Genomic DNA, 27,500 nt, shown 5'->3' with positions numbered 1-27,500 from the left:
AGATGATGTGTTGATGTGTGAAGTGAGTTTCCGTCTAAATTGGGGTTAATTAAGTTGTAAAAGACGGAAATAAGGGGACAAGGGAATAATAAACGAAGAAAAAGAGAATTAAGTTGAAATAGAGAATAGAGACGAGAGAAATAAAAGATGAAGTCAAAATTAAAAGTTAAAGGCTTAAAAGATGTGGAGAAAGTAGAAGAAAAAAGTAATTGTAGAATGGCAGAACTAGTAGCCAAAAATTACTTAAATAACCATGCAAGATTAATGGAAACAGGGCCCGTAACTCCTTAAAAAGTAAGATATGTGTACATTAAATGCTGCGTGAATGTTGGCCGAATGAAAATATAATATAGTCAAATCTAGGTAGGAAAAACAAAGAGGAAATAACCCTGGCCAGGGGAAATGACTCAAAATAAAATTATATGAAGTAAGATGAAAAGTGAAAAAGAGATAAAAGGTTAAAAGCCTAGAGTAAGATGAAAAAGATGAAAAGTGAAAAAGAGATAAAAGTTAAAAGCCTGAAGTAAGATGAAAAGATGAAAAATGAAGCAAAAAGAGTTACAAGTTAAAGGCTTAAAAGATGAAAAATGAAGTTTGAGAAAAAAAAAATGGTGAAGAGCAGGGCTAAACCAGCCTAAGAAAATGAGTGCATGCTGAAAGAATCTGAATAAAAGGATAATTTGTTAAAAGTCTGGCCAAAGTGAAAATCTTGATGAAATTAGAAAAGTATACATGAGTCGACGTTAAAGTATAAAGTTAAGTGCTGTTGAAGTTTTTGGAGAATCAGATGTGCTGTGGACAGACATGTCTTTTTCCTTTTGGGGTGTGAGTGTGCCTGTGTGTGAGTGAGAGTGTGCCGGAGCTAAAGAGGTGTGAAGAAATTTGTGTATTGTTCGTGTATATGTATAAATGATATATAGAATACATGGGTTATTAAATAGGTATACATATGTGGTGAGCAGTTAAATAATACATAAAAAGAAACATTTCTTGCCCCTTTTGTGATGAATATATATGAGCCTGTTTATGGACTTTGTAAAGCTGATAATAAAGATTATGAGCCTTTCTTAAAGGACGTTTGATAAATATATATGAGCCTTTTTCTTCAAAGGATGATTGATAAAAATATATGAGCCTTTTTTAAGGATGTTTTTATCAATATATATGAGCCTTTTTCTTTAAGGACGTTTGATAAATATATATAAGCCTTTTTCTTTCAAGGACGTTTTATACAGTTGATAAAGGATATGAACCATCACAGGACTTTATATATTTGATAAAAAAATAAGCCTTCTTGAGAGAAGGACTAGAATCACCAGAGACAGTCTGCCTACACATGCATGTACACATTCAGAAAATAAAAGAAAATCTCCTGCTCTGAATTATGGGTAGGATTTGTGGATTGTTTGTTTGGTGTGTGAATTTTTTCTCTTTGTGCTTGGAGTGTGTGACAGTGCTTGCTGTGAGTCCTTTTGGTTAAATAAGCAGATAGTCTTGGTGAAATTGAAGGAAAAGCTGGGTTTTTGATGCAAGAGGAGAGGTTTTGTGTTTCAGCTGCTGAGTGAAAGGAACCAGCTTTGGTGGTTCCGACGGGGAGCTAAAGCAGGATGTTCGTTCGCTGACGACCAGTGCAAATTGGAAGGTGTGACTAAATTCAAGAGGTGGAGCAAGGGGTGGTGCTTCATACAGAGTGGAACTTGGCCGACTTTTTACAATAAAAAAAATGGATACAAAAACTACAAAAGTAATCACTGCTATTGATGTAGTGTGAAAGAATAATCCTCTTATTAAAGATATTGCAAAAATATCAGGAAAATGGAGCAAGCGGTGGCTTGACATTGAACAACCATGGCCAGCTGAAGGAACTCTTAACCCGGATGTGATTAAAACAATGCAGGTGCTTGTGTCCACATATAAAGTAAATCAAAAGAAAGGAAAAAGAGGAAAGAGACGCACAGAGAAAAGACAAATGGAACTTGGCATTCAACAGCTGTTCGTAAAGAAGGGACAGACATGGTTCGAAGCTGCAAAAGAAAAAAGAGAACAAAGTAGATAAGAAATAAAGAAAAATGGATGGAGAAGATTACCGCACCCTTTTCACATACAGCATCTGTAAAGAAGCCTTATGAGAAGGAGGTGAAGTTCACTGATGTTTATCCCCAGCTTGCAGTGATAACAACGGAGGACAACTATCTCTTCAAAGATGAGGATGAGCAAATAATAGAGACGGGCAAGGCTACAACAACCATAAAGATGTATCCAAGCTCCAACAGTACCAAGAGAAGGAACCGTTTGGGAAGCAGGCAACAAGTCAGAAGCCTGGAAATAGGAGAAGAGAGTGTGAGTGACTCGGACGAAGCTATTGGAGGATACAAACCAGCAGTCAGACGTGTGTGGGCTAAAGCGGAGGAATAAGGAGCATGATCAGAAGGAGCAGCAGATAAGGCTGCTAAAGCAGTTACAGGAGAAAACAAAGCAGGCAAGGTTCTTCTGGTCACCCATCAAGTGGACTTGGAAGATAAAATCCCGCTCAGAGACGTGATCTCGATGTAAGAAGCTGCATCAGCCATAGATAAACAATTATTGTTGGACCGAGGGGCCACACAAAAGTCTACTGGTCTGTGGAGAAATCATGAAGGGCTGATGGTAGCACCCTCCGACCTACTAGGTCTGATGATTCAGGAAGCACATGGGTTAGCCCATGTTGCAGGGGGGGAGGTAAGAAGAAAAATAACGAAAGAGTATGGTTTTGGGGCACCGTACTTGCTTGAGCAAATTGATTAGGTCATAGGCAGATGTACAATCGGTCTAAAAAACAATGTTCGGAGGGGTGTGATGAGTCCACCTGGTCACATTCCAACTCCGACAGGTCCCATGCGTGAGTTGGTCGTGGATTTTGTTGACATGATAAGACCAGTAGGAGGTAAAATATACATGTTTGTCGATGTGGATAGATTTTCACAGTGGCCTGAAGCATGTCCAACCAAGCATAAAGATGCTCAGTCAGTTGCCAAGTTCTTATGTCGTGAGGTCATAAGCAGGTGGGGACTTCCAGATCGCATATCTTCAGATAATGGGAAAGAGTTTGTGGATAAAACAGTAAAATTTTGTTCTGCAAAAATTGGGAATTAAACAACATCTAGGATCTGTTTATCATCCGCAAAGCCAAGGTGTTTGTGAAAAAATTAAATGGTGTGTTGAAAAATCGCATTGTTAAAATCTGTCAGCATACAGGTCTAAATTGGGTAGAGGTGTGTAGTTAGGAGCTAGAACTACTAGAGAAATATCTATTCTGAATATCTGATTCTGTCATAGACTCAAGTCTATTTTTAACTGAGAAAATGCATGGTCAAAGGGGGAAAAAGGAAAATGTTAATCATATATTGGAATAATGTTAAAACGTAATGCAAAAGCGAAATTATTATACTGTATTTGATGTGTGTGCAAGATACTGGCTGGTGAATTTTTCTTTCAGGACCAGTCTGAGGTTGGCCAGAGATCCTAACAGCCTAATGGACTTGAACACTCAAACATGGACATTCAAAAATGGAGGATGAAAATGGACGACGGACCCTGAATGAGGACATCATGATCAGGAGTGTCGAGTGAAATATCATTAAAAGTTGATGGTGTTAAAAAGCAACAGTTCAATACATACATATGTGTTATTCATGTTTTTCTAATGTTGGAGTTTGTTTATTACAATGTAATCTGTATAATTGATGAAAATTCTGTACTCTACACTAGATGTTTTTAGCGAGACATACTTTGATTTAGTATTGTTTTCTTTGAAGTTTTCTGTAACACAGTGAAGTGAATACATTGGGACCTCAGGTGTTTTCTTTTTTTTGCACATTTTGAGGGACATTGGTGATAGGCAGGGAAAGGTTCACTGGAGGGTCCGATGGGTCGACCAGCCTGACTTTGGACAAAATTTTTGATTTATTTCTGAGGTTCTGAATGTATGCATTTACATTTAACATCCTGTACAGTTGTCTAAACCCTTCTTCTTTGCGGTTAATTGATTTGGAGTGCAATAGGTGGTTGCCTGCGGCAGAGGAACTGTGAGAGAATTTTCCTGTCTTGATTGTTTGTTGAAAGAACTAAGAAAGGAAGCTGCCAGATTGGTTTTTCGCTCTCACACTCAACAAATTTATTGTATTGCTATGACTAAGCATGTTCAGAAGGGTATATTATAATCAGTTTGTTTGTTAGTAGGTGATTTCTATTAAGCCAATTAACGTTGTGAGTTCAATGACTCTTATCACTGTGGAGAGACTTTGTGTAGTCTCGAAGGGGGGAAATATGAGGTGTCTTGGAATGTGTGGCATCCCAAGAAAGCCCCATTGTATAAGAAAATTACTAAGAGACGGTGCCAGGGGTCCCGAGAGAGAGAGCACATCGCCAGGGGTCCCGGTGATAAGGAAGGTGGAATGTGACCTGTGACCTATGTAGGGGAACCAAATAACATATCAACATTGTCTTTGGGCAAGCATAAAAGGAGAGAGAGAGAGAGAGAGAGAATCCATCCAGCTCGGTTCTCTCCTGGACGTCCTAGGCAAGTCTGGTCTGATGCTGTTCTTTTGTAATAAATCTACTATTTTACCAAAGTCAGCGTCAGCTACACTCCTCCTTCATCAACACATCAAATTCATCAAGAAACTACACAACACTGAGACCCTAGAAAATATGGTGAAAGACTTCCTCCACACTGTCCTGAAACTCCCGAAGGATACTGTGAAGCAGATCACCTTTTACCAGGTTCACCGACTGGTAAGCCGCGTAGGGAACCGTCCACGCTCCATCATTGCTAAGTTTGAACACTTCAAGCACAAGGAGCTGGTTAAAAGAAAAGGACTGGAACAGAAATGAAGCACATAAAAACCAATTTCCCTGGCAGATCAATACCTGACGGAAGGTCCTGTACCTCATCTAGAAGGAGAATTGGCAGGGTAAACAGGTATTCTGAGAATTCTGATGCGAGATGTAGAAATTAGGATGTTATCTGTCAGGATTGTAAATATCGCTCACTCTCTTATAATCTCACATTCCTAATGCCTGCCCACTACTTCTCTCATCATTCTCACTCTCTATCCACTCTCTCACTATATGTATGTCTGACTCTGCAATGTTCTATGTTTATCTTCGTCTATATGTCAGTCTGTCGATACGTATTCCTACAATCTTCCTTGATAAATAACACTGATTTATTTATGGCAAAACATGGGCACGATAGTGTAGCTATTGCCTCGGAGACACAGTGCTGTTTAGGGCTGAATGGAATTGCAATTCTTTTAGACCAATATTGCGATTGCCATTTTGTATGCAATTTTTTTTTTATTCTTTATCTTCTGTTATTCACTAAACACAAGCAATAAATCACGATAGTTTGACCAACACAAAAATGGATACAGTAAACACTCTTTCCTGTAAGCTAGGCCCACGTGTAATGATAAAATGAGATGAAATAATGCATGAATTGATATGAATAACAGATCTTTATTTAATATTGAATTGTAAAAAGAATAACCTTCAAACACAGGAGAATATTAACCAATTGATTTAACTTCAAGCCTTGTAATTATTCAAAAAATAAGCAGTGTTTCAGCAGAAAGTTATTTTTTCTCAAAATGTTGCACGCATACATCCACATACAGTATATTGCATACATCCACATACATGGATCACTGCTCAGGCATAGCTTTATGCTCATTAAATTTAAAAAAAGGTTATAAATACAGACAGTTGCCATGTTCTGGTGAGGCTCTGTCCAGACTCTACAGGTGTTCCGGGCTCTGCCAGCAGCAGAGCACAGCACACGGCAGCCCAGGACAGAGCACTGAGTCTCGCAGCAGGGCGGTTCGGTTAAAACTATATTAAATCGCTATAGGTTGGGGGTTAAGAGGGTCATGGAGAAAGTGTCCCTATTATGCACGTTTTCATTCCATAAGGAGACGTCAATGTTTGTTGTGCGCCCATCTTCAGTGCTGTCGGAGAGGGACACAGATCGTTCTGTCTAAGGCTCAATTATTATGCTGGGAGGGGACTTTAACACAGTACTTGATCCGATTTTAGACCATAATCCAGAGAAAATTACACGTCCTGGCATTTGTCTGACACTGTAAAACAATATAAGAGTAAGAGTGATCTTGGTGATTGTTGGCAATCAAATAATCCACATAATAGAGAATACACATATTCCTCACCACCCAACAAAAGCTTCTCTGGAATTGACTGCTTTTTGACTCTGTAATGTCCAAAATCACTAATCCTGAAATCCACCCTATCATAATCTCTGATCACAGGCTGATAAGTTTCAGCCTCATTAATGAAACCAACCTGAACCCTCCTAGCAGGTGGCGGTTTAACACCTCACTTCTGATAAAGACAGATAAAGAATTTAACTATATATTTTAAAGAGAATGGACATCCTTCATTGAACTGAATGACTCTCCAGAAATATCACCATCCTTACTCTGGGAAATGGCAAAGGCAGTTCTGAGAGGTAGTATTACTTAATTATCCACTCACAAGAAAAAGAAAGGACAAGAATGCCAAAATAAACTACAACAACAACTAAAAGATTTGTACTGAGCAAATCCAAAATGAGATTCAAAAGACACAATTCCTCATGCAACGAACAAGAGAGAATTATTTTGAATTCAATGACAAATCAGGTAAATTTCTTGCCAATCATTTGAAACACGATTATAATAAGCTACAGTATATCACTCAGATAATTAATACCACATTAGATCAACCCCTAACTGTAGAATAACTCAGGAAAGCTCTCTTTTCTATGGCCAACAATAAATCACATGGATCAGATGGCTACCTAGTGGAATTCTATAAACACTTCTGGCCACTCACATACCTACTATTGATCAGAGTGGTTATGGAGATTAAGTCAACCTCCACCATGCCTCCACACATAAATACTGCTCTCATTTCGGTTTTTCTTAAACCCCATAGCCACCCAACCCTCATGTCCAGTTATAGACCCATAATTGTGATTTAAAGAGCATGAGTAAAACACTAACCAACAGAATTGAAAAAGTGATTTCATTTATAATTCACCAGGCTTCATCGAGGGCAGACACTCATCCAAAAATGTGCCATTTATTCAGTCTGATCAGCATATCACAAAGGAAAAACTGAAATACTGTTATTGCTTCTTTAGCTGCCAAAAAAGCATTTGACAGGGTTAATCGGAAATATCTCTTCTCCACCCTCAACAAATTTGGCTTTGGAGAATAACACACCCTAATGTCAGGGTGGCCTGCGCCATGCCAACTCGGCTACGTGGGTGGGCACTCGGGGGCTTGTGGCTGGGTGGGGCATCTAGGCGGTTGCAGCATGGCAAGCCTTGCCTTTGCATAGGGCATTGGTGGGCATGGGTGCGCCGCAGGCGAGCTGGCAAGCTACCCATGCCCACCAATGCCGGGCACTAATGCAGGGCTCTAGGCATGGGACCTGGCTCCGGGCCTGTGGTCCGTGCCTGGCAACCACGGCCCAGGTTCTGTGCTTGCAGGTGCGTCTCAATGCCTGCACGTGGTGGTGGGTTGTATGTGTGCTTTTCAGGGGTGCAAGGTCACCCTGCACTCTCTGGGACTGGTTTATGCTTCTTGGGGCCATGCATGGGCGTTGCTCCGCGGCCTTCCATCTTCTCTGGGGGCTAGGGGGTCTTGTGTGACTGCAGGGCATGGTGCTCAGAGCATTCCTGCAGTCATGTGGCTGCTGGGCCTTTTCCGCTGCTTGGAGGCACTACGATATAATTCCAACCACATACACCAGAAATAATTGTGACAAGACTACGCATTCACCAGTGGACACATCACACACACACACACACACACACACACACAATAGGCACACACACACCACCAGTGCCAGCTTCAAACACACCCCCGAACACCCTTCTGATTACATATTTCTGCTTTTTACCCTCCTTTATTGCCACAGCTATCATAGTAGGAGGCCATGTGGCAAATTGTCCAATTTTTTTTTGATACATGGTTAATACATGGATACATATATACATATATATATATTTATATATATATATATATGTGGGAGTTTCTTCCCACAGTTAAGGGTTCAGGGAGGGAGGAGTCTTTCTGGCCCTGGTGGGATATATTTGGCAGCAAGTGAACAGTAAATTCTTGAAGTTGATGTGTTAGAAGCAGAAAAAATAGGCAAGTGTAAGGATCTGAACAACTTTGACAAGGACCAAATTGTGATGGCTAGATGATTGGGTCAGAGCATCTCCAAAATGACAGTTCTTGTGGGGTGTGCAAAAGCGGTCCAAGGAAGGACAACCGGTGAACCGGCGACAGGGTCATGGGTGCCCAAGGCTCATTGATGCACATGGGGAGCGAAGGCTAGCCCATCTTTTCCGATCCTACAGAAGACCTACTGCAGCACAAATTATCTAAAAAGTTAATGCTGGCAATGATAGAAAGGTGTCAGAACAAAAAGTGCATTGCAGCTTGCTCCGTATGGGGCTGCGTAGCAGCAGACCAGTCAGATTGCCCATGCTGATCCCTGTCCACCACTGAAAGCGCCTACAATGAGCATGTGAGCGTCAGAACTGGACCATGGAGCAATTGAAGAAGGTGACCTGGTCTGATGAATCATGTTTCTTCTACATCATGTGGATGGCTGGGTTAGGGTCCGCATATCTGGGATGTGCTGGAACAACAGGCCTGATAAATGGTGGACCCACCTCGAAACTTACAGCACTTAGAGGATCTGCTGCTAATGTCTTGGTGCCAGATACCACAGGACACCTTCAGCAGTCTTGTGTATTCCATGCCTCGACGGGTCAGAGCTGTTTTGTGAGCAATAATACAATATTAGTGGATATTACTGGTGGTTTTAATGTAGTGGCTGGTCAGTGTGTATTGCACAAACTGGTTAGATAATTATGTTTGAATTAAAGGTCTGAATTGCCATTTACTGCGAACTAGTAAACAAATATATACTCATCTTGTGAATTTCTTCAACAGCAAAACTAAGATGATAATGAAGCTGAGTTAAGGTTATCCACAAACCTCTTCTATGAATCCCTGTCTCTGAAGGAGCGGGTTTCAGCCTTGGCCATGTGCGAAAATGAGAGCTGTGGCTGGGTTTGAAGACACAACAAACCTTACGAGACAGATCCCAGATAGACACAAACCATACAGGAGATAAGAAAAGAGACCAAAAGGAGCAAGAGGAACAGAACCGCATGAAACGGCAAACATTGAAAAGGCTAAAACACTTGAACCACCTCTTTTCCTTTATTTAACACATTTGGGCAGCAGGCAATCGGGGAACACTTGTTACGCCAAGAAAGAAAGTGCCGCACACCTCAGAAGTGCTCTGTGGATGGCCCGAGATGGAGGACTGCGGCCGTCGATAAAGAGCCTTCACAGGGTTATGAATTCCCCCAGTGCACGGTGAGAATCAATAGGCTGAGGCCCCTGCGGGGTGAGCTAGACCCCGCCAGTCCTGTTCACACTGCGACCAAAGGGAATCGATAGCTAAGCTCAAGTTGGTTGATCGATTCGAGTTGTTGCTCATCTCTCTCCTGCCACCCCAACCATTCCTCCTCTCCTCGCACACCTGTGAAAAGCCCGAAGAGGCCAGGGGAGAGTGAACGAGGTCATCCCGCCCTAACACAAAACAAGATCACAGCATATATTTATGAAGCATATGAAAATCACTTCTAGGAATCATACTGAATGGAGGCTTCCTTCCTACTTTCAGCAAGGAATAGAACTTCTCTTCTAAGAATGGATGACATTGATGGTTTTACGACGAGTCTGGCATGGAAATATTAATTAATATAGCCTTTTTATACCATTTTCTGAGGACTTATTTTTGATGGGGCAATGATCTTAATATGAATAAGAAAATAGAATTAAGTTACTTGGTTTTTTTTCATTCTTTCACTTGAGCCACCAGGAAATTGATTGAATCTATATATGTACTATTGTCAACACAGAACTTTGATTGATGAGTTTAGATATTGTTGGCTGCTGTGATCAACCTAAATCATCGCTATTGTTGTCTCTTCCGTCTTTCCCAAAAACATACATTTACAAGAACATTTCTTTCTGCAGAAGAGGGCATATGATCTTTTAGATGAAGTACTTGTGCCCATGCAAGATCGGTCACAAAAAATGATTACATCTCTTAGTGAGTGGAGCAGAGACAAGCGCGTAATTATTAATACACTTCACACACAAGTGTATATATTCTGGGGCAGGAGAGCTGTATCGGAACGGTTGACAACAGTGGCTTGGTGGTAAGCATGTTGCTTCACAGCAGGAAGATCCTGGGTTTACGTCCCAGGTCCTGTTTGCTCTGGTTTCCTCCCACCATCAAAACACATGTATGTTAGGGTTAATACTCCTGTTGGTGCCCATGACCAAGGCACTGGCAAAAGAGCTGGAGTTGGTCCCCGCACTGCAGCTGCCCACTACATGGATCAAATGCAGAGGACAAATTTTGTTGTATCCTACTCATACAATGGCAATAAAGCGATATTCTATTCTACTTTTTGTGACCGATCTTGCCAAGTGCTACAACTACAGGCTTACAGATGGCAACTCCCAACAGGTTAGAACAGCTTTCGACCTCTCCTAAATCTGGCTGCAGATAGAAGTAATTTTACTCTGTTTTACTGTTACATTTATGCTAATAAAATGCTTTTACCCCATGCCTAAAAGACCAAATCCGCATCACTCTTATAACTTTGGGCAGGTAGGATGCATACTCTGAGATGCTTGATAGCTAGACCCTCACAGAATTTTCAGAGGTCATTTATAAAGTAAAAAGGAGCTTCTTCTCCCATTTCTTTCTCTGTATTTGAAAACAGTGTAGAGCTTTGTAGATGGTACTGACTCGCTTAATTAATGAATGTAGCTGCCAGCCCTGTATAAAAGGGAGTGTGGGGTACCTACACTGTAGATGTCATGGCTGACTGAAAATGAATTATTTGGTCCTGAAAATGCAGCAGCGCGCAATGCCTCCCAGGGGATGTCCATGAATTGGAGAACTGAAGATAACTCTTAAATTTGTAGATTATAAAATGTAGATGGTCTGTTACACTGTATGTGCACAACACAGTGAAACAGTATCTTTGAGTTTGTAGCTCAAGTAGATTATAATTCATCTATTTTTTGCGTTATTTATTGAATTAAGTGCCTTGACTCGACTGGAGAATCCCTGTAACCTGCCTTTAAATAGACCAATTTAAAATAAAGTCATATGAATAACATTTGAGCTCCTTACCATTGTACAACGACACTATTTCATACTCCAATAATCTGCACATTGTTACATAAAATTCATTAATGTGAACGCCCCCATTAATTCCACTGTCTGACATGAAGTCCAAGCAAAGCTCTGTCATCTGCCTTCCGACATTTTTTAATTTAAAGCCGTGAAATCAACATGAAACGATTATCCAAGACCATAGCTCAGCAAAACATAAAACTTCGGCTGAGAACCCCAGCACTTGAGACTGAAGACTGTAATGTGCCTTGCTGCTAGCATGGAACTGACAGGGCTGTGAGGAGACTGACAGGGCGTAAGGACTTGACAAGTCTTGAACGGCAGTACGCTGCTATTTTCCACCCAGATCTGCCCTATATGGCATCAGACATGGTTCCCATCTGTCCAGAAACATTGTGCAATGTTGTATTTTCCATGTGTATAAGCATTGTTGAAAAGTCGAAGTTGAAATACAATGGGTTTTTTGTGACGTCATCAAATTGCATTCTGCACTGTTTAAATTGGCGCATTTGAGATCCAATCATGACGTCTAATAACTGTCTGATGTAACTTTTTATACAGATGATTCCTCGTTCAAGACATGCAGGAGTCTGGTCTTGTCGGCCACAAACATACCACCGGGCGCTACCGAGATAGCATCTTGAACCCACTTGTTTGAGAGTGACTTTTGTTATAGAGAGAGTGAGAAAAGAGAGAGAGATGCGCAGAGAACAAGAGTGATAAAGAGACAGCCTCAGTTGAGGGATAGGAGGAAAAGAGCAGAAAGGTGCAGTAAGTGGAAGAGAAAGAAGCAAAGTGGAAAGGAGTGGAGAGAAGAAAAACAAAGAGCAGAGACCAGGAGGAAGGAGATGAGAGCAGAGCAGAGAAGAGAAAAGAGGAGGAGGGGAGGAGGAGTAGAAAAGAGGAAAAGTGGGCAAAGTAGAGGAAAGGAGGGGAGAGGGAAAGGTACCTATAGCAGAGAGATGGTGGAGTGTCGCTGGGCAGAGAGCCGGGCTTCGCGACGCTGTGTCTAGATGGTATTTATGATCCATCTGTCTGCCAGCGGCCACGACGAGATGGCAAAACTCTTTTACAACCAAATCATTCTCCTCTACCTCTTTCCCTCTCTCTCATTCTCCCCCTCCATCTCTCTCTGCCAGCCCCCCACTCACCCCTGTCTGCTTGCCATCTCCCAGGGATTGACAGAAAAATGTACGCCGGTTCAGAAAATGACAATCATTGTGCCGCACCGCACAGACCCCCCCGCCCAGAACCCTCCCCCAGCCCCCACTAGACAGAAACGGAGAAGCTGGCACTTCACATGAACATCGGTGCTAGACAGGTTAAATATTTTAAATGGATGCTGTATTCCATATGCTGGAAACATAACAGGAGGCTCAAACATGCAAGGTGAGGTGATTCTTTTTCTTTGGAAGGGTAAAACGGAAGACATGAAGATTACCCTGGAAGGGACGGATGGACTGGTTATAAAGAGTGTTTATCTAACTAACTAACAAATGAACTAATTAACTGTTTATCTTGGTTGTGTTTAATCGATCTATTGAACTTATCCATCCTTCTATTTGGTGGTAAAGAGAGGTGTGTTTATTACTCACAGATGAAGATGCTAGGAGGGGGTTGCTGAGTGACCATGGGATAGTTCTCCTCATTGCTGTTGTCACCACAGTTATTCAGCTGGTTGCAGATCAGTGAGCCCAGTCGCAAGCAATTACCATTGGTGCAGTGGAACTTGCACTCTGTATCGCCGAGGGAGTTACGGGACAGGAGAGACAGACAGACAGACAGAAGTGAGAAAAACTCATTAGTATGAGTTTAGGCGGTTGGCGTTTACATATAAAGTCAGTGGTACCGAAGTAAAGAAGTATAAATGCTTTGTTATTGTACCTAAGAATCTTTTGGGAGTATCTTTACTTTACTTGATTTATAATATTTCTGTCGTCTTTTACTTTTACTTACTTACATTTAGCCCCCAAAAAATATACTTTTACTTATAAAATCAAATGAAATCTGGGAGCCAATGAAACGAGTTTCACGGGTTTCACGAGTTTCACAAGTTTCATGTTAGTAAATCAATCAGTTAGCAGCAAGCTAAGTGTAAAGAAACACTCTCAAGCCTGTGTTCACAGTTGCCAGGCCCATGGTTTCCCTGTAGAATCGGGGTGTTTTTTAAGTGTTGAAGCGGGTTGTTTTTTTTTGTCTGGGGGTTGGGGAGTGGCTGGATTTGTCATGGAGACTTGGCAACGCTGCCCAGGTTAAGTTTCATTTTTGTGGCATTGCTACTGTACAAGCAGCGGCACATCCCAGAGCGGCACAACTGGAGCTGTGTCAGGAAGCAGCAACGGCCCCCATCCGCAGTGATGCTGCTCCACCTGCTACGACTGATGGAGACATGGCCATATTTACAACATATGTTTTCTTATGTCAGATTGAAAGATGCCTCTTATGCTTACCGAAAAATATGGAAACATTGGCAACCAGAGCAAAATTTAAAAAACATAGCTGTTTTTTATTCCTCCACAACATATACTTTTACTTTTGTTAATTAAGTACCTTTAATGTCTGCTACTTTAAGACTTTTACCCAAGTAGTATTCTAATGAGTGACTAAGATATCTCCACTTTTACTCAAGTGTGGCTTTCCAGTACTTTTTATACCACTGAGTATGGTAGAAGAGCATTTACCCGAACCTAAAAACCCGAACACCAAGACAAATTCCTTGTTCGTGTAAACTTACTTGGCAATAAAGACTATTCTGATTCTGTTTCTTATTCTGATTCTGAACCTCACTGACATTACATAGCCAAAACTATGTGGACGCCTCTTATTAATGGGTTTGGCTACACCCATGACTGACAAGTGCATAAAATCGAGCATACAGCCTTGCAATCTTCTCAGACAAACATTTGCAGTAGAAGGGGTCCTACTAAAGTGCTCAGTGACATTCCCCGTGGCACTGTTATAGGAGGCCACCTTACCAACAAATCAATTAATTACATTTCTGCCCTGCTAGACTGCCCCGGTCAACCTTAAGTTCTGTAATTGTGAAATGGAAGCGTCTAGGAGCAACAGCAGCTCAACCACGAAGCAGTAGGCCACACAAGGCTCAAGATTCGAGATTCAAGAGGTTTATTTGTCACATACATATACATACATACACATACATACACCAGCTCACAGAATGGGACTAATGGGTGTTGATGCGGGTTGCAGGTAAAAATCATCTATTCTTAGTTGCAACACTCACTACCGAATTCCAAAATGCCCCTGGAAACAACGTCAGCACAAGAACTATGAGTTTCATGATCAAAGATCAAAAGATTGATTTGTCACATACATGTTGCACGGTGTACAGCATGTAGTGAAATGTTTTTAGGCAACCTTCAGAGACTGTTTATGGCAGAGTATATAAATATAATATACAAATATAATATTATATTATATATAAATAAATAAGAATAAAAAAATAAAAGTAGGGGTAATATAAAAGAAAAAATCGATATACAGAATTTAGAATATACCAACAATCAACCACAGAAACTATGTATATGTGTCTGTTTATGTAAATAGTGCAATGTTTTCTGTACAATGTCTGCAAACTGAGAATAATATAATAAGTAATATAAATATCAAGGAATATAAAACAAAATGTGTACAAGTATTACAGCAATGAGGTAGACACACTATTTATGAGGTGAGTCTAAGTTTGTGACAGAGTTCAATGACCTTATGGTTTGAGGGAAGAAGCTCTTTCTGAGTGTCTCTGTTCTGGTCTTGTGGCTGCGGAGGCATCTGCCTGACCGCAGCCACTGGAACAGTCCATGGTTGGCATGGTGGGGATTCTTAATAATCCTCTTAACCCTGTTCCTGCACAGGCTGTTGTAAAAGTCCACTCTCTGCAGGGCTTTGTGGTCCTGAGAGAAACAGTTCCCATACCAGGTGGTGATGCACCCTGACCCTGCTCTCAATGGCACCAGAGTATAAGATTTTCTGGATCTGTGGAAAGACTGAACTTCCTCAGTTGTCTGAGGTGATAAAGGTGCTACCACGCCTTTTTGACTGGAGTGTGTTTGCAATGTCCATGTCAGGTCCTCAGTGGCATTTACACTGAGGTACCCGAAGCTGCTCACCCTCTCAATTGAACTTGAACTTGAACTTGAACTGGGGCTTCATTGATGGTGAGGGGGTTGTAGATCCTCTGCTGTGTCCTTCTGAAGTCCATGACGAGCTCTTTAATTTTCCTGATGTTAAGGAAGAGGCTGTTGGCCTGGCACCACGGTGATCAGGTCCTCCACCTCTCCCAGGTAAGCCTTCTCATCGTTGTTGGAGATCAGGCCCACCACAGCTGTGTTGTCAGCAAACTTTATGATGGTGTTGGCGCTACTCTTGGTCACACAATCATTTGTTTACAGAGAGTACAGCAGAGCACTTATGATGCTGCCTTGGGGGGCTCCTGTGTTGGAGGTGCGGGGGGTTGACCAGCAGACCCCACCACCTGGGGTCTGCTGGTCAGAAAGTCAAGGACCCAGTTGCACAGGGAGGTGGACAGTCCAAGTTCCCTGAGCTTGATGACCAATCTGGGGGACACTATGGTATTGAAAGCTGAACTACAATCAATGAACAGCATTCTCACATAGCAACCCCCCCCCCCCTTTCAAAATGTGATAGGGTGGTGTGCAGCACATGGGAGAGTGCGTCGTCTCTCAGTTGGGGCAGTAGGCAAACTGTAATGGAACAGAAGTAATCCTTAATGAACTGTGTTTCTAGCTGGAGTGGTGTGAAGCATGTCACAATTGGACTCTGAAGCACTGGAAACCGCTGCACTGGACGGCCGTAATGGAAGGCCGCACTGGACAGCCAACTTTGGAATAAATTAAGATAACTGCAGTAAAACAAAAGAAAAAACCACAAGGAAAACCATACAAATCTCTGCAAAGTGTGTGTGTGTCTTGCTCTGGCAACTAGTGATAAGGGCTGGCGAGCAGATAGGCATGACCAGAAAAATAATTAAAAATATAAATACACCAAGAGGAAAGAAGACATTTTAATGAAATTCAGTAGAGCAGAGGGGGATGATGTGTGTGTGTGTGTGTGTCTGTGTGTGTACGTGTGTGTGTTTGTGTGACTGATTCTGAGGGGGGGGCAGTTGCTGTGATGTGTTGAAATCCATCAAAACGCATACAAATTGATACACGCCGCAGGTAGATACAAACACGGGCCGACTACAGAAAGCCACACATAAATGCACAGACTTGCTAATGTACACACACACACACACACACACACACACACACACACACACACACACACACACACACACACACACACACACACACACACACAGCCCCAGACAACAGATAAACAACTTGCAGAATTTTCCCTTGCCAGGCCCTCAGATCTACCGAGCTCCTGCCCTGCTGTCACACACCTAATGACACTGCACATTTTTTTCTGCTGGTCCTGTCCACCTCCTATAACAGGAATAGCTTGTTCTGCTGTTGTCTAGACAGCCGCAAAAGGGAATGGGGGAGGGGGGGATGTTGTCAGATCTGATTCAAAGAACAGGCCAGCATCAACAACAATAAATTCTTGAAAATAAATTTATGAATGAAAATGAATGAAAATAAATTATTGAAAAAAAAGCAAGCCCTTTCTTGTTAGTAGCAATTAGTGCAGCTTCGATGACCTTCCTCTTCACTGCTCCTCTCCTCTCCTACTCTTCTCCTCCAGTCTGTCTTGCACTGTTTCTCAACCCCCCACCCCCCTTCCATTACCCCCTCTCGTCTTCTGTTCCATCCACTCCCCTTTCCACTGCTCAAACTCTGTCCTGCGCCTTTGTTTTTGTTTTTTTGCTTCTCTGTGTGACATCGCCTCTGATGTCAAACTGTCTCATCAGCAAGGAGGATGTTTAGTTGATCATTTAGCTGGTTCCTCAGTTGGTCTGTAAGTCAGTCAATCAGACATAAGTCAATCTTAGGTCTGACTGTCTAATTCGGTCAATTGGTCAGGCTGACAATCAGTCAATTAGTTAGTTGGTGGCTAGGTCAGTCTTCCAGTCTGGGACTTACTGTAATTAGTCAGTTAGACAGTTAGTTAGTCAATTAGACAGTCTGAGAGTCAGAGTTGGTGAGTCAGCAAGTCATTTAGTCCAGTAATTCTCAAAGTGGGGTGTGGGACACCCTGGGGAATATAAATAAACATAGGGGAATTGAATAATTTTATGCAATACAGTATGTGTTCATAATTATCTCCTTTTAGACGAACAAATCCTACCATATGCAGCTCCTCGCCACCATGCATTCGCCTGTCTCTCTTACATTTCTCTTGATTGTGCTTGATATTTTGTCTAGTTAGGAAGTTGTAAATTTCCCCATTGTGGGACTAATAAAGGTTTATCTTATCTTATCTTACAAAGTTATTGATGTTAATTTAATATAATGTTTTTTTACATTCTGCATTTTTAAATGTAAATATACAACACAAATATTTCAAACACATTTCCCGTGAATGTTTTTTCCGTAGTAGTGAGAGAACTAGGCCTAATATCAAATATTTTTTTGTGACATACGTAAGGGGTTCCTCAGTTCATTTTTTCTCATAAGAAGTCCTTGTGTGTGTGTGTGTGTGTGTGTGTGTGTGTGTGTGTCATATTACAACACACCCCAGCTGGGAACACATTATTGCTGAGGTGGACGTGCATTTGTTTGTGCGTTTGGGTGTGTGCGTGTGTGTGTGTGTGTGTGTGTGTGTGCATCTGATGGTGTCTTTGGACCCTCGGGTGCCCCTTTCCTTGCGTGCATGTGTGGTTGTACAGTGTGTGTGTGTGTGTGTGTGTATGGAGGGGGTGAAATCTAGTGGACTTATTATAAAATATTATGAAAGAGGCTGTTTATGGCATAGTGCCTGGCACACTGCTTATACATTACACTCGGTATGACGGCAATAACTGGGGCCATTAAGGTAAGCTCCTCTCACCATCTTCTCCGATGCTAATGGCCACATCAAGCTCATCCCTCACTGCGCCGGGCAGACGCAGGTCTCGCGGTATTGATTTAATAAGTTTGGAAAACTGTATTTTATGTGATTGTTTCATCGCCCTGCTGAAAAACATAAATTCCACAGGGCCACGCTCTGCATTAGAGCTGTGTTTCAAGGTTGGTGGATGAAAAGTCTCTCTTCTTTACCCCCCCCCCCCCCCCATTTCAAACGGCAGACACTTTTTATTGAGATGTGGCCGCGGAATGAGGCACGAAGAATGAGACGTAACCTTGGAGACCTTAAAGCTGCATTTGAGTGATATTTTTGTTCGTCAATCGTCCTGAGATAACATCTTGTCCATCCTCTACCGCTATGTGTGCTTTACCTCAAATTGTTTTCTTTTGGACACACCAGCAGAGTGTTCATTCTCTACATTCTCCCACAGCTATAATTCCAGTGCAACCATTTTAGAACTCCCATGGAATGGCTACCTGTTCAGCTCAAAACAGCTGAGAGCCAATGTGCATGAGTAAACATAAACAAGTGGCTGGTGAAGAAGAGAGTCCAACATCCAATATGACCCCCAAAAAAAAAAGATTGTGCAGTATCGTACCCCCTCGCTAGACACAGTGGATTATTACGCACGCTTTCACTCACGTATGTTTTTCCCCAATTAATTCATGATCTGTAAAGGTAGAAGTACAATCATTTATTGGAAGAGGGAAGCTCGAGGGCGGGGGTCTTTATATTGCAATCATATTTCAAACCAATCGTATTCCTTGATGGGATTTGCGCTCTCTCGCCTTCACCATGGTAACCGCGATGCTTCCTCCGACTCCTGACTTTTACTTTTAAAATATCAATAGAACAGATCTACTGACATCTACCCGGTAAGAAGCTATATAAATATTCATGTAAATCAATAGTTCGGTAACTTCTAAAGCCTACAGAGTGACCGATTCCACGCCGCCAAATGGACATGGTCCAACTGGACATTCTCAATAGGTATCTGTACTTTCATAGTTAAGAATAAGATGATGTCACAAAGCGTCTGACCGTAAATCTCATCTTATTTATTTGAGAACAAGACGTGTGACGTGTCAGTTAACCAAAACCAACTGAATATTTTGGGTCAAAAATGTTCGGTTTTTCACTAATATCTATACCTTATGTGGATCGATTTGGATGAAATTTAAACCACAAGATCTTTGTTACATAGCGGTTTAAACAACATCCCAACCAAGTTTCTAGATTATGCAGAAGTATATGTTCCAGAAAATTTTATCCAAGTTGGACATATTTTGGCGGCAGACGTATTGGCTCGTTGGTCTTAAAATCGCACAAAATGTGGTTGGTTTTTTGCTAATATCTGCACCCTATGTGGATCGATTTGGATGAAACTTAAACCACGTGGTCTTTATGACAGCGCAGTTAAAAAAAGACATCAACCATGTTCCTGTGTTATGGCAAAGTTGGTTTTCCAGATAGTTTTTGGCTTCAAAGTTCAGATAATTTTTCCTCTAACAATAACAATAAGGGTGCCAAACAATATCAATAATACAATACAGTAAATAATGACGAGGTTCACCTCCATTCAGGGTTGCGAGTTGGAGAGAGCCACATGTGCAGAGCACGAATAGTTAAGAACCAGAATTATCCTTCTGGTTCCGGAGTTTTTGCTGAGTTTTTGAGTTTTTGGGGGATTTTGTCTGCGATGGTCACCTGTTATTAAACTGTTAATAAATGGACTTTGTAAATTGTTTTTGGCAATTTTCTTGTTTGCCTTCCGGCAACCTACCCACACCCGAGGTTTACAGCAAACAGGTTTTCTTACTGAGCTAGAAATATGGGAGTGATGAGCTCAAATCATCCCATTGGATATAATAGGAGTATCCAATATGGAGGGAGTTCAGCAACGCAGCAAGCAAAGCAGGCAGCAAAGCAGGTAAGGCAAGAAGGATTGGTTGCTCATACCGGCCGGCCTAGTAGGGTGTGGAAGCATGTGGCGCATGAGTCGTCTGACAGAACTGACATTTCATGATTAAATCATTTACCTGTTTCTATACATGTTTATCAATTTTACACTTAAATCATTTATTTATGCATTTACTGTATGTATTTATTGAATAAAGTATGAACAGTCCCCCTACAAAATAATCACAATTGGCACAATTGGCTCAAATTCAAGATTCAAGAGGTTTATTTGTCACATACATATACATACTTTTATACATACAGTGGGGCAAAAAAGTATTTAGTCAGCCACCAATTGTGCAAGTTCTCCCACTTAAAAAGATGAGAGAGGTCTGTTATTTTCATCATAGGTACACCTCAACTATGAGAGACAAAATGAGAAAAAAAAATCCAGAAAATCACATTGTCTGATTTTTAAAGAATTTATTTGCAAATTATGGTGGAAAATAAGTATTTGGTCAATAACAAAAGTTCATCTCAATACTTTGTTATATACCCTTTGTTTGCAATGACAGAGGTCAAACGTTTTCAGTAAGTCTTCACAAGGTTTTCACACACTGTTGCTGGTATTTTGGCCCATTCCTCCATGCAGATCTCCTCTAGAGCAGTGATGTTTTGGGGCTGTCGCTGGGCAACACAGACTTTCAACTCCCTCCAAATATTTTCTATGGGGTTGAGATCTGGAGACTGGCTAGGCCACTCCAGGACCTTGAAATGCTTCTTACGAAGCCACTCCTTCGTTGCCCGGGCGGTGTGTTTGGGATCATGGTCATGCTGAAAGACCCAGCCACGTTTCATCTTCAATGCCCTTGCTGATGGAAGGAGGTTTTCACTCAAAATCTCACGATACATGGCCCCATTCATTCTTTCCTTTACACGGATCAGTCGTCCTGGTCCCTTTGCAGAAAAACCGCCCCAAAGCATGATGTTTCCACCCCCATGCTTCACAGTAGGTATGGTGTCCTTTGGATGCCATTCAGTTTTCTTTCTCCTCCAAACACGACCAGTAGAGTTTTTACCAAAAAGTTATATTTTGGTTTCATCTGACCATATGACATTCTCCCAATCCTCTTCTGGATCATCCAAATGCTCTCTAGCAAACTTCAGATGGGCCTGGACATGTACTGGCTTAAGCAGGGGGACACGTCTGGCACTGCAGGATTTGAGTCCCTGGCGGCGTAGTGTGTTACTGATAGTAGCCTTTGTTACTTTGGTCCCAGCTCTCTGCAGGTCATTCACTAGGTCTCCCCGTGTGGTTCTGGGATGTTTGCTCACCGTTCTTGTGATCATTTTGACCCCACGGGGTGAGATCTTGCGTGGAGCCCCAGATCGAGGGAGATTATCAGTGGTCTTGTATGTCTTCCATTTTCTAATAATTGCTCCCACAGTTGATTTCTTCACAACAAGCTGCTTACCTATTGCAGATTCAGTCTTCCCAGCCTGGTGCAGGTCTACAATTTTGTTTGTGGTGTCCTTTGACAGCTCTTTGGCCATAGTGGAGTTTGGAGTGTGACTGTTTGAGGTTGGGGACAGGTGTCTTTTATACTGATAAGGAGTTCAAACAGGTTCCATTAATACAGGTAACGAGTTGAGGACAGAGGAGTCTCTTAAAGAAAAAGTAACAGGTCTGTGAAAGCCAGAAATCTTGCTTCTTTGTAGGTGACCAAATACTTATTTTACCGAGGAATTTACCAATTAATTCATTAAAAATCCTACAATGTGATTTCCTGGATTCTTTCCCCCCATTCTATCTCTCATAGTCAAAGTGTACCTATGATGAAAATTACAGGCCTCTCTCATCTTTTTAAGTGGGAGAACTTGCACAATTGGTGGCTGACTAAATACTTTTTTGCCCCACTGTATATGCAGTGAAATGTCTCTGCAATGCACCCGGAGATTATACACAATAGTTACTAAACTGAACATAAAAGCTAAACTAATTCCTACCTAGCTTACTAACTGAAACTAACTGATTCCTAAAACGTAATGCAGTTAGTGAATAGAATAATATAAATAAAATAAAATAAAAATAAAATAAGACTCAAAAAGGTAAAACAAAGTGGGGGTACAAAATAGAAGGTAATAGAGATATGTATATGGGATAGGCTATTTGTATATACAGATATGTGCAGTAAAGTGCATGTGAATAAGGTGAGTATTGTGATATACAGAACAGTATACAACAGTACGACACAGCAATACAGTAACACCAAACAGAACAGCAATAGAGCACAGTATGCAGTAACCCAGAGCAGTGATACAGTATATTTGCAGTACAGTATGCTACATGCAGTACAGTAAGGCAGTGTGAGTGACTCAGTGCTTTTTATTAGGACTCCTGGTGAGTTCAGCATTGACAGTCCTTATGGCTTGCGGGAAAAAACTCATTCTCTCTGTCCTCGCTGCGTGACTGCGGAGGTGCTTGCCCGACCACAGCAGCTGGAACAGTCTGTTGTTGGGGTGGTGAGGGTCCTTCATGATCCAGCGGGCTCTGTCCTGCAGGGGGGGGGAGGGTAGTTACAGTTGGACGTTCGGCTGAACGCACCACCCTCTACAGGGCCCGCCTATCCTAAGCAGTACAGTTCCCAAACCAGTCAGTGGTGTTGCCTGTCAGGATGCTCTCCACTGCTCCACAGTAGAGCGACTTGAGGATCGCCTCCGAGACCCTGAATTTCTTTAGCTGCCTGAGGTGGTAAAGATGCTGCCTTTCTCACAAGAGTGTCTGTATGTAGAGTCCATGTTAAATCCTCCGTGATGTGGACTCCCAGGTACTAGAAGCTGACACCCTGTCAACAGAAGCCCCATAAATCACCACGGCGCGTGCGTCCTCGGTTGAAACCCCCTTCTTATGTCCACAATCAGCTCCTTAGTTTTGCTGATGTTAAGGAGGAAGCTATTGCCCTGGCACTGGGGTGACAGGTCAGCCACCTCCTCATGGTAGGCCTTCTCATCATCGTCAGTCTGGGGCCTGGCTACGAGGATGTTCAGGATCCATGCACACAGCAGAGTGCTCAGTCCTAGCTCCCGCAGCTTGACAGCCAGTCTGGTGGGGACTATGGTATTAAATGCCGAACTATAGTCAATGAACAGCAATCTCACATAGCCCCCCTTCCGGCCATCCAGGTGCGTGAATGTGGTGTGCACAATGGTTAACATTTGTAGTCAAGAAGAGAAAAAACCCTTAAATCTTATTTTCAAAAATCGGAAAATCCCATTGTGGTCATATGTGTCTTATAACCCTTTACCACTGTACCAAAAACCCAGTAACACCCCGTAACATCCAGCATTTGTAACCAGTCGGAAAGGAAAAACCCGGATCTCAGTCCACATTCACGCACCATTGTGCGTGAATGTCGTGAGCACCTAGGAGACCGCATCGTCCGTGGATCTGTTCGGCCGGTACGCAAACTTCAGCAGGTATAAGATGTGGGGGAGGGTGGCACAGATGTAATCCTTAATCAGCCTCTCGAAACACTTCATGACCACTGAGGTGAAGGCCACCGGACGGTAGTCATTCAGGCAGGCTGGAGAGGCGATCTTCAGAACAGGAATGACGGTGGACCTCTTGAAGCAGGACGGGACCACCGACTCAGCCAGGGAGAAATGTAATATTCTAGTGAACACCGGAGCTAGCTGGTTACCACAGGTCTTCAGTACTCACCCAGATATGCCTCTGGGTCCGCAGATTTCGGGTGTTCACATGCATCAGAGCCCTCCTGACGTCAAGCTCAGACACTGAGGGTGCGCGCTCATCCCCAGCAGTGTAACTCCAATTAGCTGGCAAGCTAGCAGTGTTGCCAGACTCAAACCGCGCAAAAGAGGAGTTCAGTTCGTTGGCTAGGGAGGCGTCCACTCTTGTGGCTGGGGAGGTGCTGCTGTTGTAGTTCGTAATAATCCGCAGCCCCTGGCACAAGCGTCTGGTGTCCCATTGCTCTATCTGTCGCACCACTCTGTCCCTATTTATCCGTTTAGCGTCCTTCCACCGCCCTCTGCAGATTCTGCGACGCCGCTTTGTAACTGTCCATATTTCTGGATACAAGTCGTTGAAAGCTGCCGTGCGAGCATTCGAGTCGAATGGATTTATCGACACACGGTTTCTGGTTCGGAAATATCCGAAATTTCACCGTGGGAACGATGCTATCTGCTAACATATTTATGAAGCACGTAGTTACTTCCGTAAACTCACTGACGTCACTGGAAGTTGATTGGAACATGTCTCTGTGAGTAAGAGCGTCCTGCAGCGTGGGATCTGATTGGTCCGACCACCGTTTCACGTCCCTCGTCACTACTGTTCCACTCACAATGCACGGCTTGTAAACTGGAATTAAAGCAATGGCGGCGTGATCAGATTTCCCGAAAACAGGGTATAAAGAAATATAGAATATTATTGATAATAATATTTTATTTACAGATGTCTCTACAAGGGAATGTGAGGAGTTATTAACTCGTCTGTTGTTGGTCCTGTGACGTGTGGCCCAAGTGGCCACACGTCACTGTTGCAAAAGTGACTCTTCAGGCTTCATTCCGTCTGCGATGCGCTAGCGAATGCAGCACTCTCTTGACTTTCTATCACTGAAACTACAAATTGTGGAATGCATTAACCTTTAATGGGCTAAGTATATCTTTGCTTTCGTTTTCAACCCTTTGCTTTTCATGTTCTGTTTGTTTATAAACGTAGTTGGATTAGTGATTCATACAGAGCTTAACGGGCACTAGGACACCCAAGACTACCTGAGCTGCCTGGCCAGGTACCTGACTGAAATAATGCAAATACAACTCGAGCTGCCCGGACAGATACCTGATTAAAATAACGTAAACACAAGACCCAGGTATGAAGTAAAATCGAAGTCTATTCCTGGACGTGATATTTGTTTTCCTGCTGATTTTTGTGATTTGTTGTGGTGAAAAAGTAATCCACGTAATGCATTAATATGTGGTTGACGCACACCAGGGTTAGTAATAACATTTTTTCACTGTACAAAACATGGTTTGAATGGACCTCTATGGGAATCAAAGCTCCAGTTTATTCTTTGCGCCTGGAAAAATAGAGTCGAGGGGTTTAGCAGCCTCGCGGCATGCCGCTTTCACGGCCCTGATGCTTCTGCTAGGTTTGACCATTATTAGGATAGGTTCACCAAAATAAATCGTCTGTAAGTTAGACTTGAGAAATGTAAGAGGATATATGTTAGCTATTTTTTTAATACAGGAAGCTCACAATATTGTTGGACAATCCCTAAATGGTGAACTGAAGATGAATGCTTGCAAGCCTGGGATTTTATCAGGTTTGTCAGGATCTTCTTTATTCCTTTGCACTTCAGCAAATCATCTCTTTTGGCTCCATCCGCGATAATGTACTGTAAGAGACTAGAAAAAGGAAGTTGTGCTGGTCCCTACTGGCAGTCTGCTGGAACCAACTTTGAATTGCATAAATAACTGTAAAATAAAATGTGATATTGCTTAAAATTCAAAACATAGAAAAAAAGTACATCAATACCGTTTTCACACCATAATAGGTGATTGACATCTTTCCCAATGCCAGGAGAAATGCTGTTTTTTTCTGGTGCGTCACGTTCAATGTCACGAACACACTGGAAAAGGGGCATGTCATGTCTCCAGTGTGATTGAGAATAAAACTAATGTTGTTACACTAATCTCTGTCGCATTGTAGCTTGAATGTTATTCTCCCTTGTAAGTCGCTTTGGATAAAAGGGTCTGCTAAATGACTAAATGTAAATGTAAATGTAAAACAGTAGAGGAGAGATCAACTTAAACAAACAACAACATAAAACTGTAAAACTTGAAAAAAAGTATTTTGAGCCATTCAAAAGATCGGATCGTTCATGAACGACCCAACACTACAGTCGAAGCAGCATGGAGCACCCACGCACGGATGCTCTATGCTGCTGGTGCGCACACTAGTTCTTTGGCGGTGGGGAGTGGGAACCAGCTCGGGGCGATGCTGGAGTGAGTCGGAGCCCGGCGGGGAGCATGGGGGTTCTCCGCCGTGCTCCCCACGATAAGATCCCCATACTTACAACATTTCACTGTTCCCCATGCAAAAAAAAAGTCAATAACTTCTGATTTTGGATTCAAAATGGGATATGAAATGGAATGGAAAGACACGTGGATACTCCTGTCTATTTATGTGCCAGCATCTGGAATTTCAACGCGCGTCTCATCGTGCAGGTAAAGGGGCCATTTATGTGTCAAGGTGTCCTGTTCACATCAGAGCCGATTGGAGGTGGAACTGATTAAAACCTGTGTCTATTGCAGGGTCATTTGACCCGGGACTGAGATCCGGGTTTTTCCTTTCCGACTGGTTACAAATGCTGGATGTTACGGGGTGTTACTGGGTTTTTGGTACAGTGGTAAAGGGTTATAAGACACATATGACCACAATGGGATTTTCCCATTTTTGAAAATAAGATTTAAGGGTTTTTTCTCTTCTTGACTACAAATGTTAACCATTGTAGTGAATAAAGCAAATCAATCATCAGCAGTTAGTTCACTATTATTCTGCTCTTAGCTTTCCAGTAAAAATAGCTTTTTCTTCACTCTGAACAGATGTCTGCCGCAGTGATTTCACAAAGCAAGAATGGCTTTCGATATTGTGGGTGCAACTGAATTCTCAGTTCAGCTAATGTATGTAACGTTTAGCTAAAGCAACTTCTTAAATCTTAAATATTTTCTGGTGTCCGCAGTTCTTCACATTCTTCCGCCTAAATAAATAATTTTGACAGAATTAAATGATTAAATGATTCCTGGGAGAATTCCATTCATAACTCTCATTCATTGTTCACCAGAAACCTTTTCTCCCTCACTGAATCTAATGAAATAAGAGTAGGAAAATTGACTGAACCATTTTACTCAGTGAGTCGTCAAGAACCGACTCATAAAAGAGCCAAACCTTTCACAACGGAGGTGGAAGTGCTTAAAGCCACACTGAATCTTGATCTTGAACCCCCAATGGCTCCTGACGAGCAGGTTGGCTGCCTCCGTCATTGGTGTATGAATGTGTGTGTGAATGGGTGGCTTAATTGTTTAGTGCTTGTGTGTCTGTGGACTAGAAAGAGCATTATATCAAATGCATTTACCATAAGCAACAGCAGTTTATCTATTTTTTGACAAAGGTCCGTTTAGTTAAGTACTGTCGTGTTGTAGCCAAAAGAAGATGGCATTAGAAAGGTGACCGGTGACTGACCGTGAAGGCCGGCTGAAAAAGCCTTCCATAACTGTAACTGGAAATTCACCACAATGTCACATCCAGT

The 27,500-nt window shown here is 42.2% G+C and overlaps 1 protein-coding gene across 1 annotated transcript in view; it reads right to left on the bottom strand.

Annotated features, from left to right (window-relative positions):
• The window catches only part of LOC307234024 (low-density lipoprotein receptor class A domain-containing protein 4-like), a 237,295-nt gene that overhangs the window by 92,674 nt on the left and 117,121 nt on the right, over nt 1-27,500 (bottom strand). Inside the window, exon 3 of the mRNA XM_080005566.1 lies at nt 12,879-13,019. Within this exon, the coding sequence (XP_079861692.1) occupies nt 12,879-13,019 (141 nt within the window). The remainder of the gene's footprint in view (nt 1-12,878; nt 13,020-27,500) is intronic.

This window comes from Zeus faber (genome assembly GCF_960531495.2).
Source record: "Zeus faber genome assembly, chromosome: 8".
NCBI classification, from domain to species: Eukaryota; Metazoa; Chordata; class Actinopteri; order Zeiformes; family Zeidae; genus Zeus; species Zeus faber.
The sequence above is the reverse complement of the archived record's forward strand: the minus strand, read 5'-3'. Positions and strand labels throughout refer to the sequence as shown.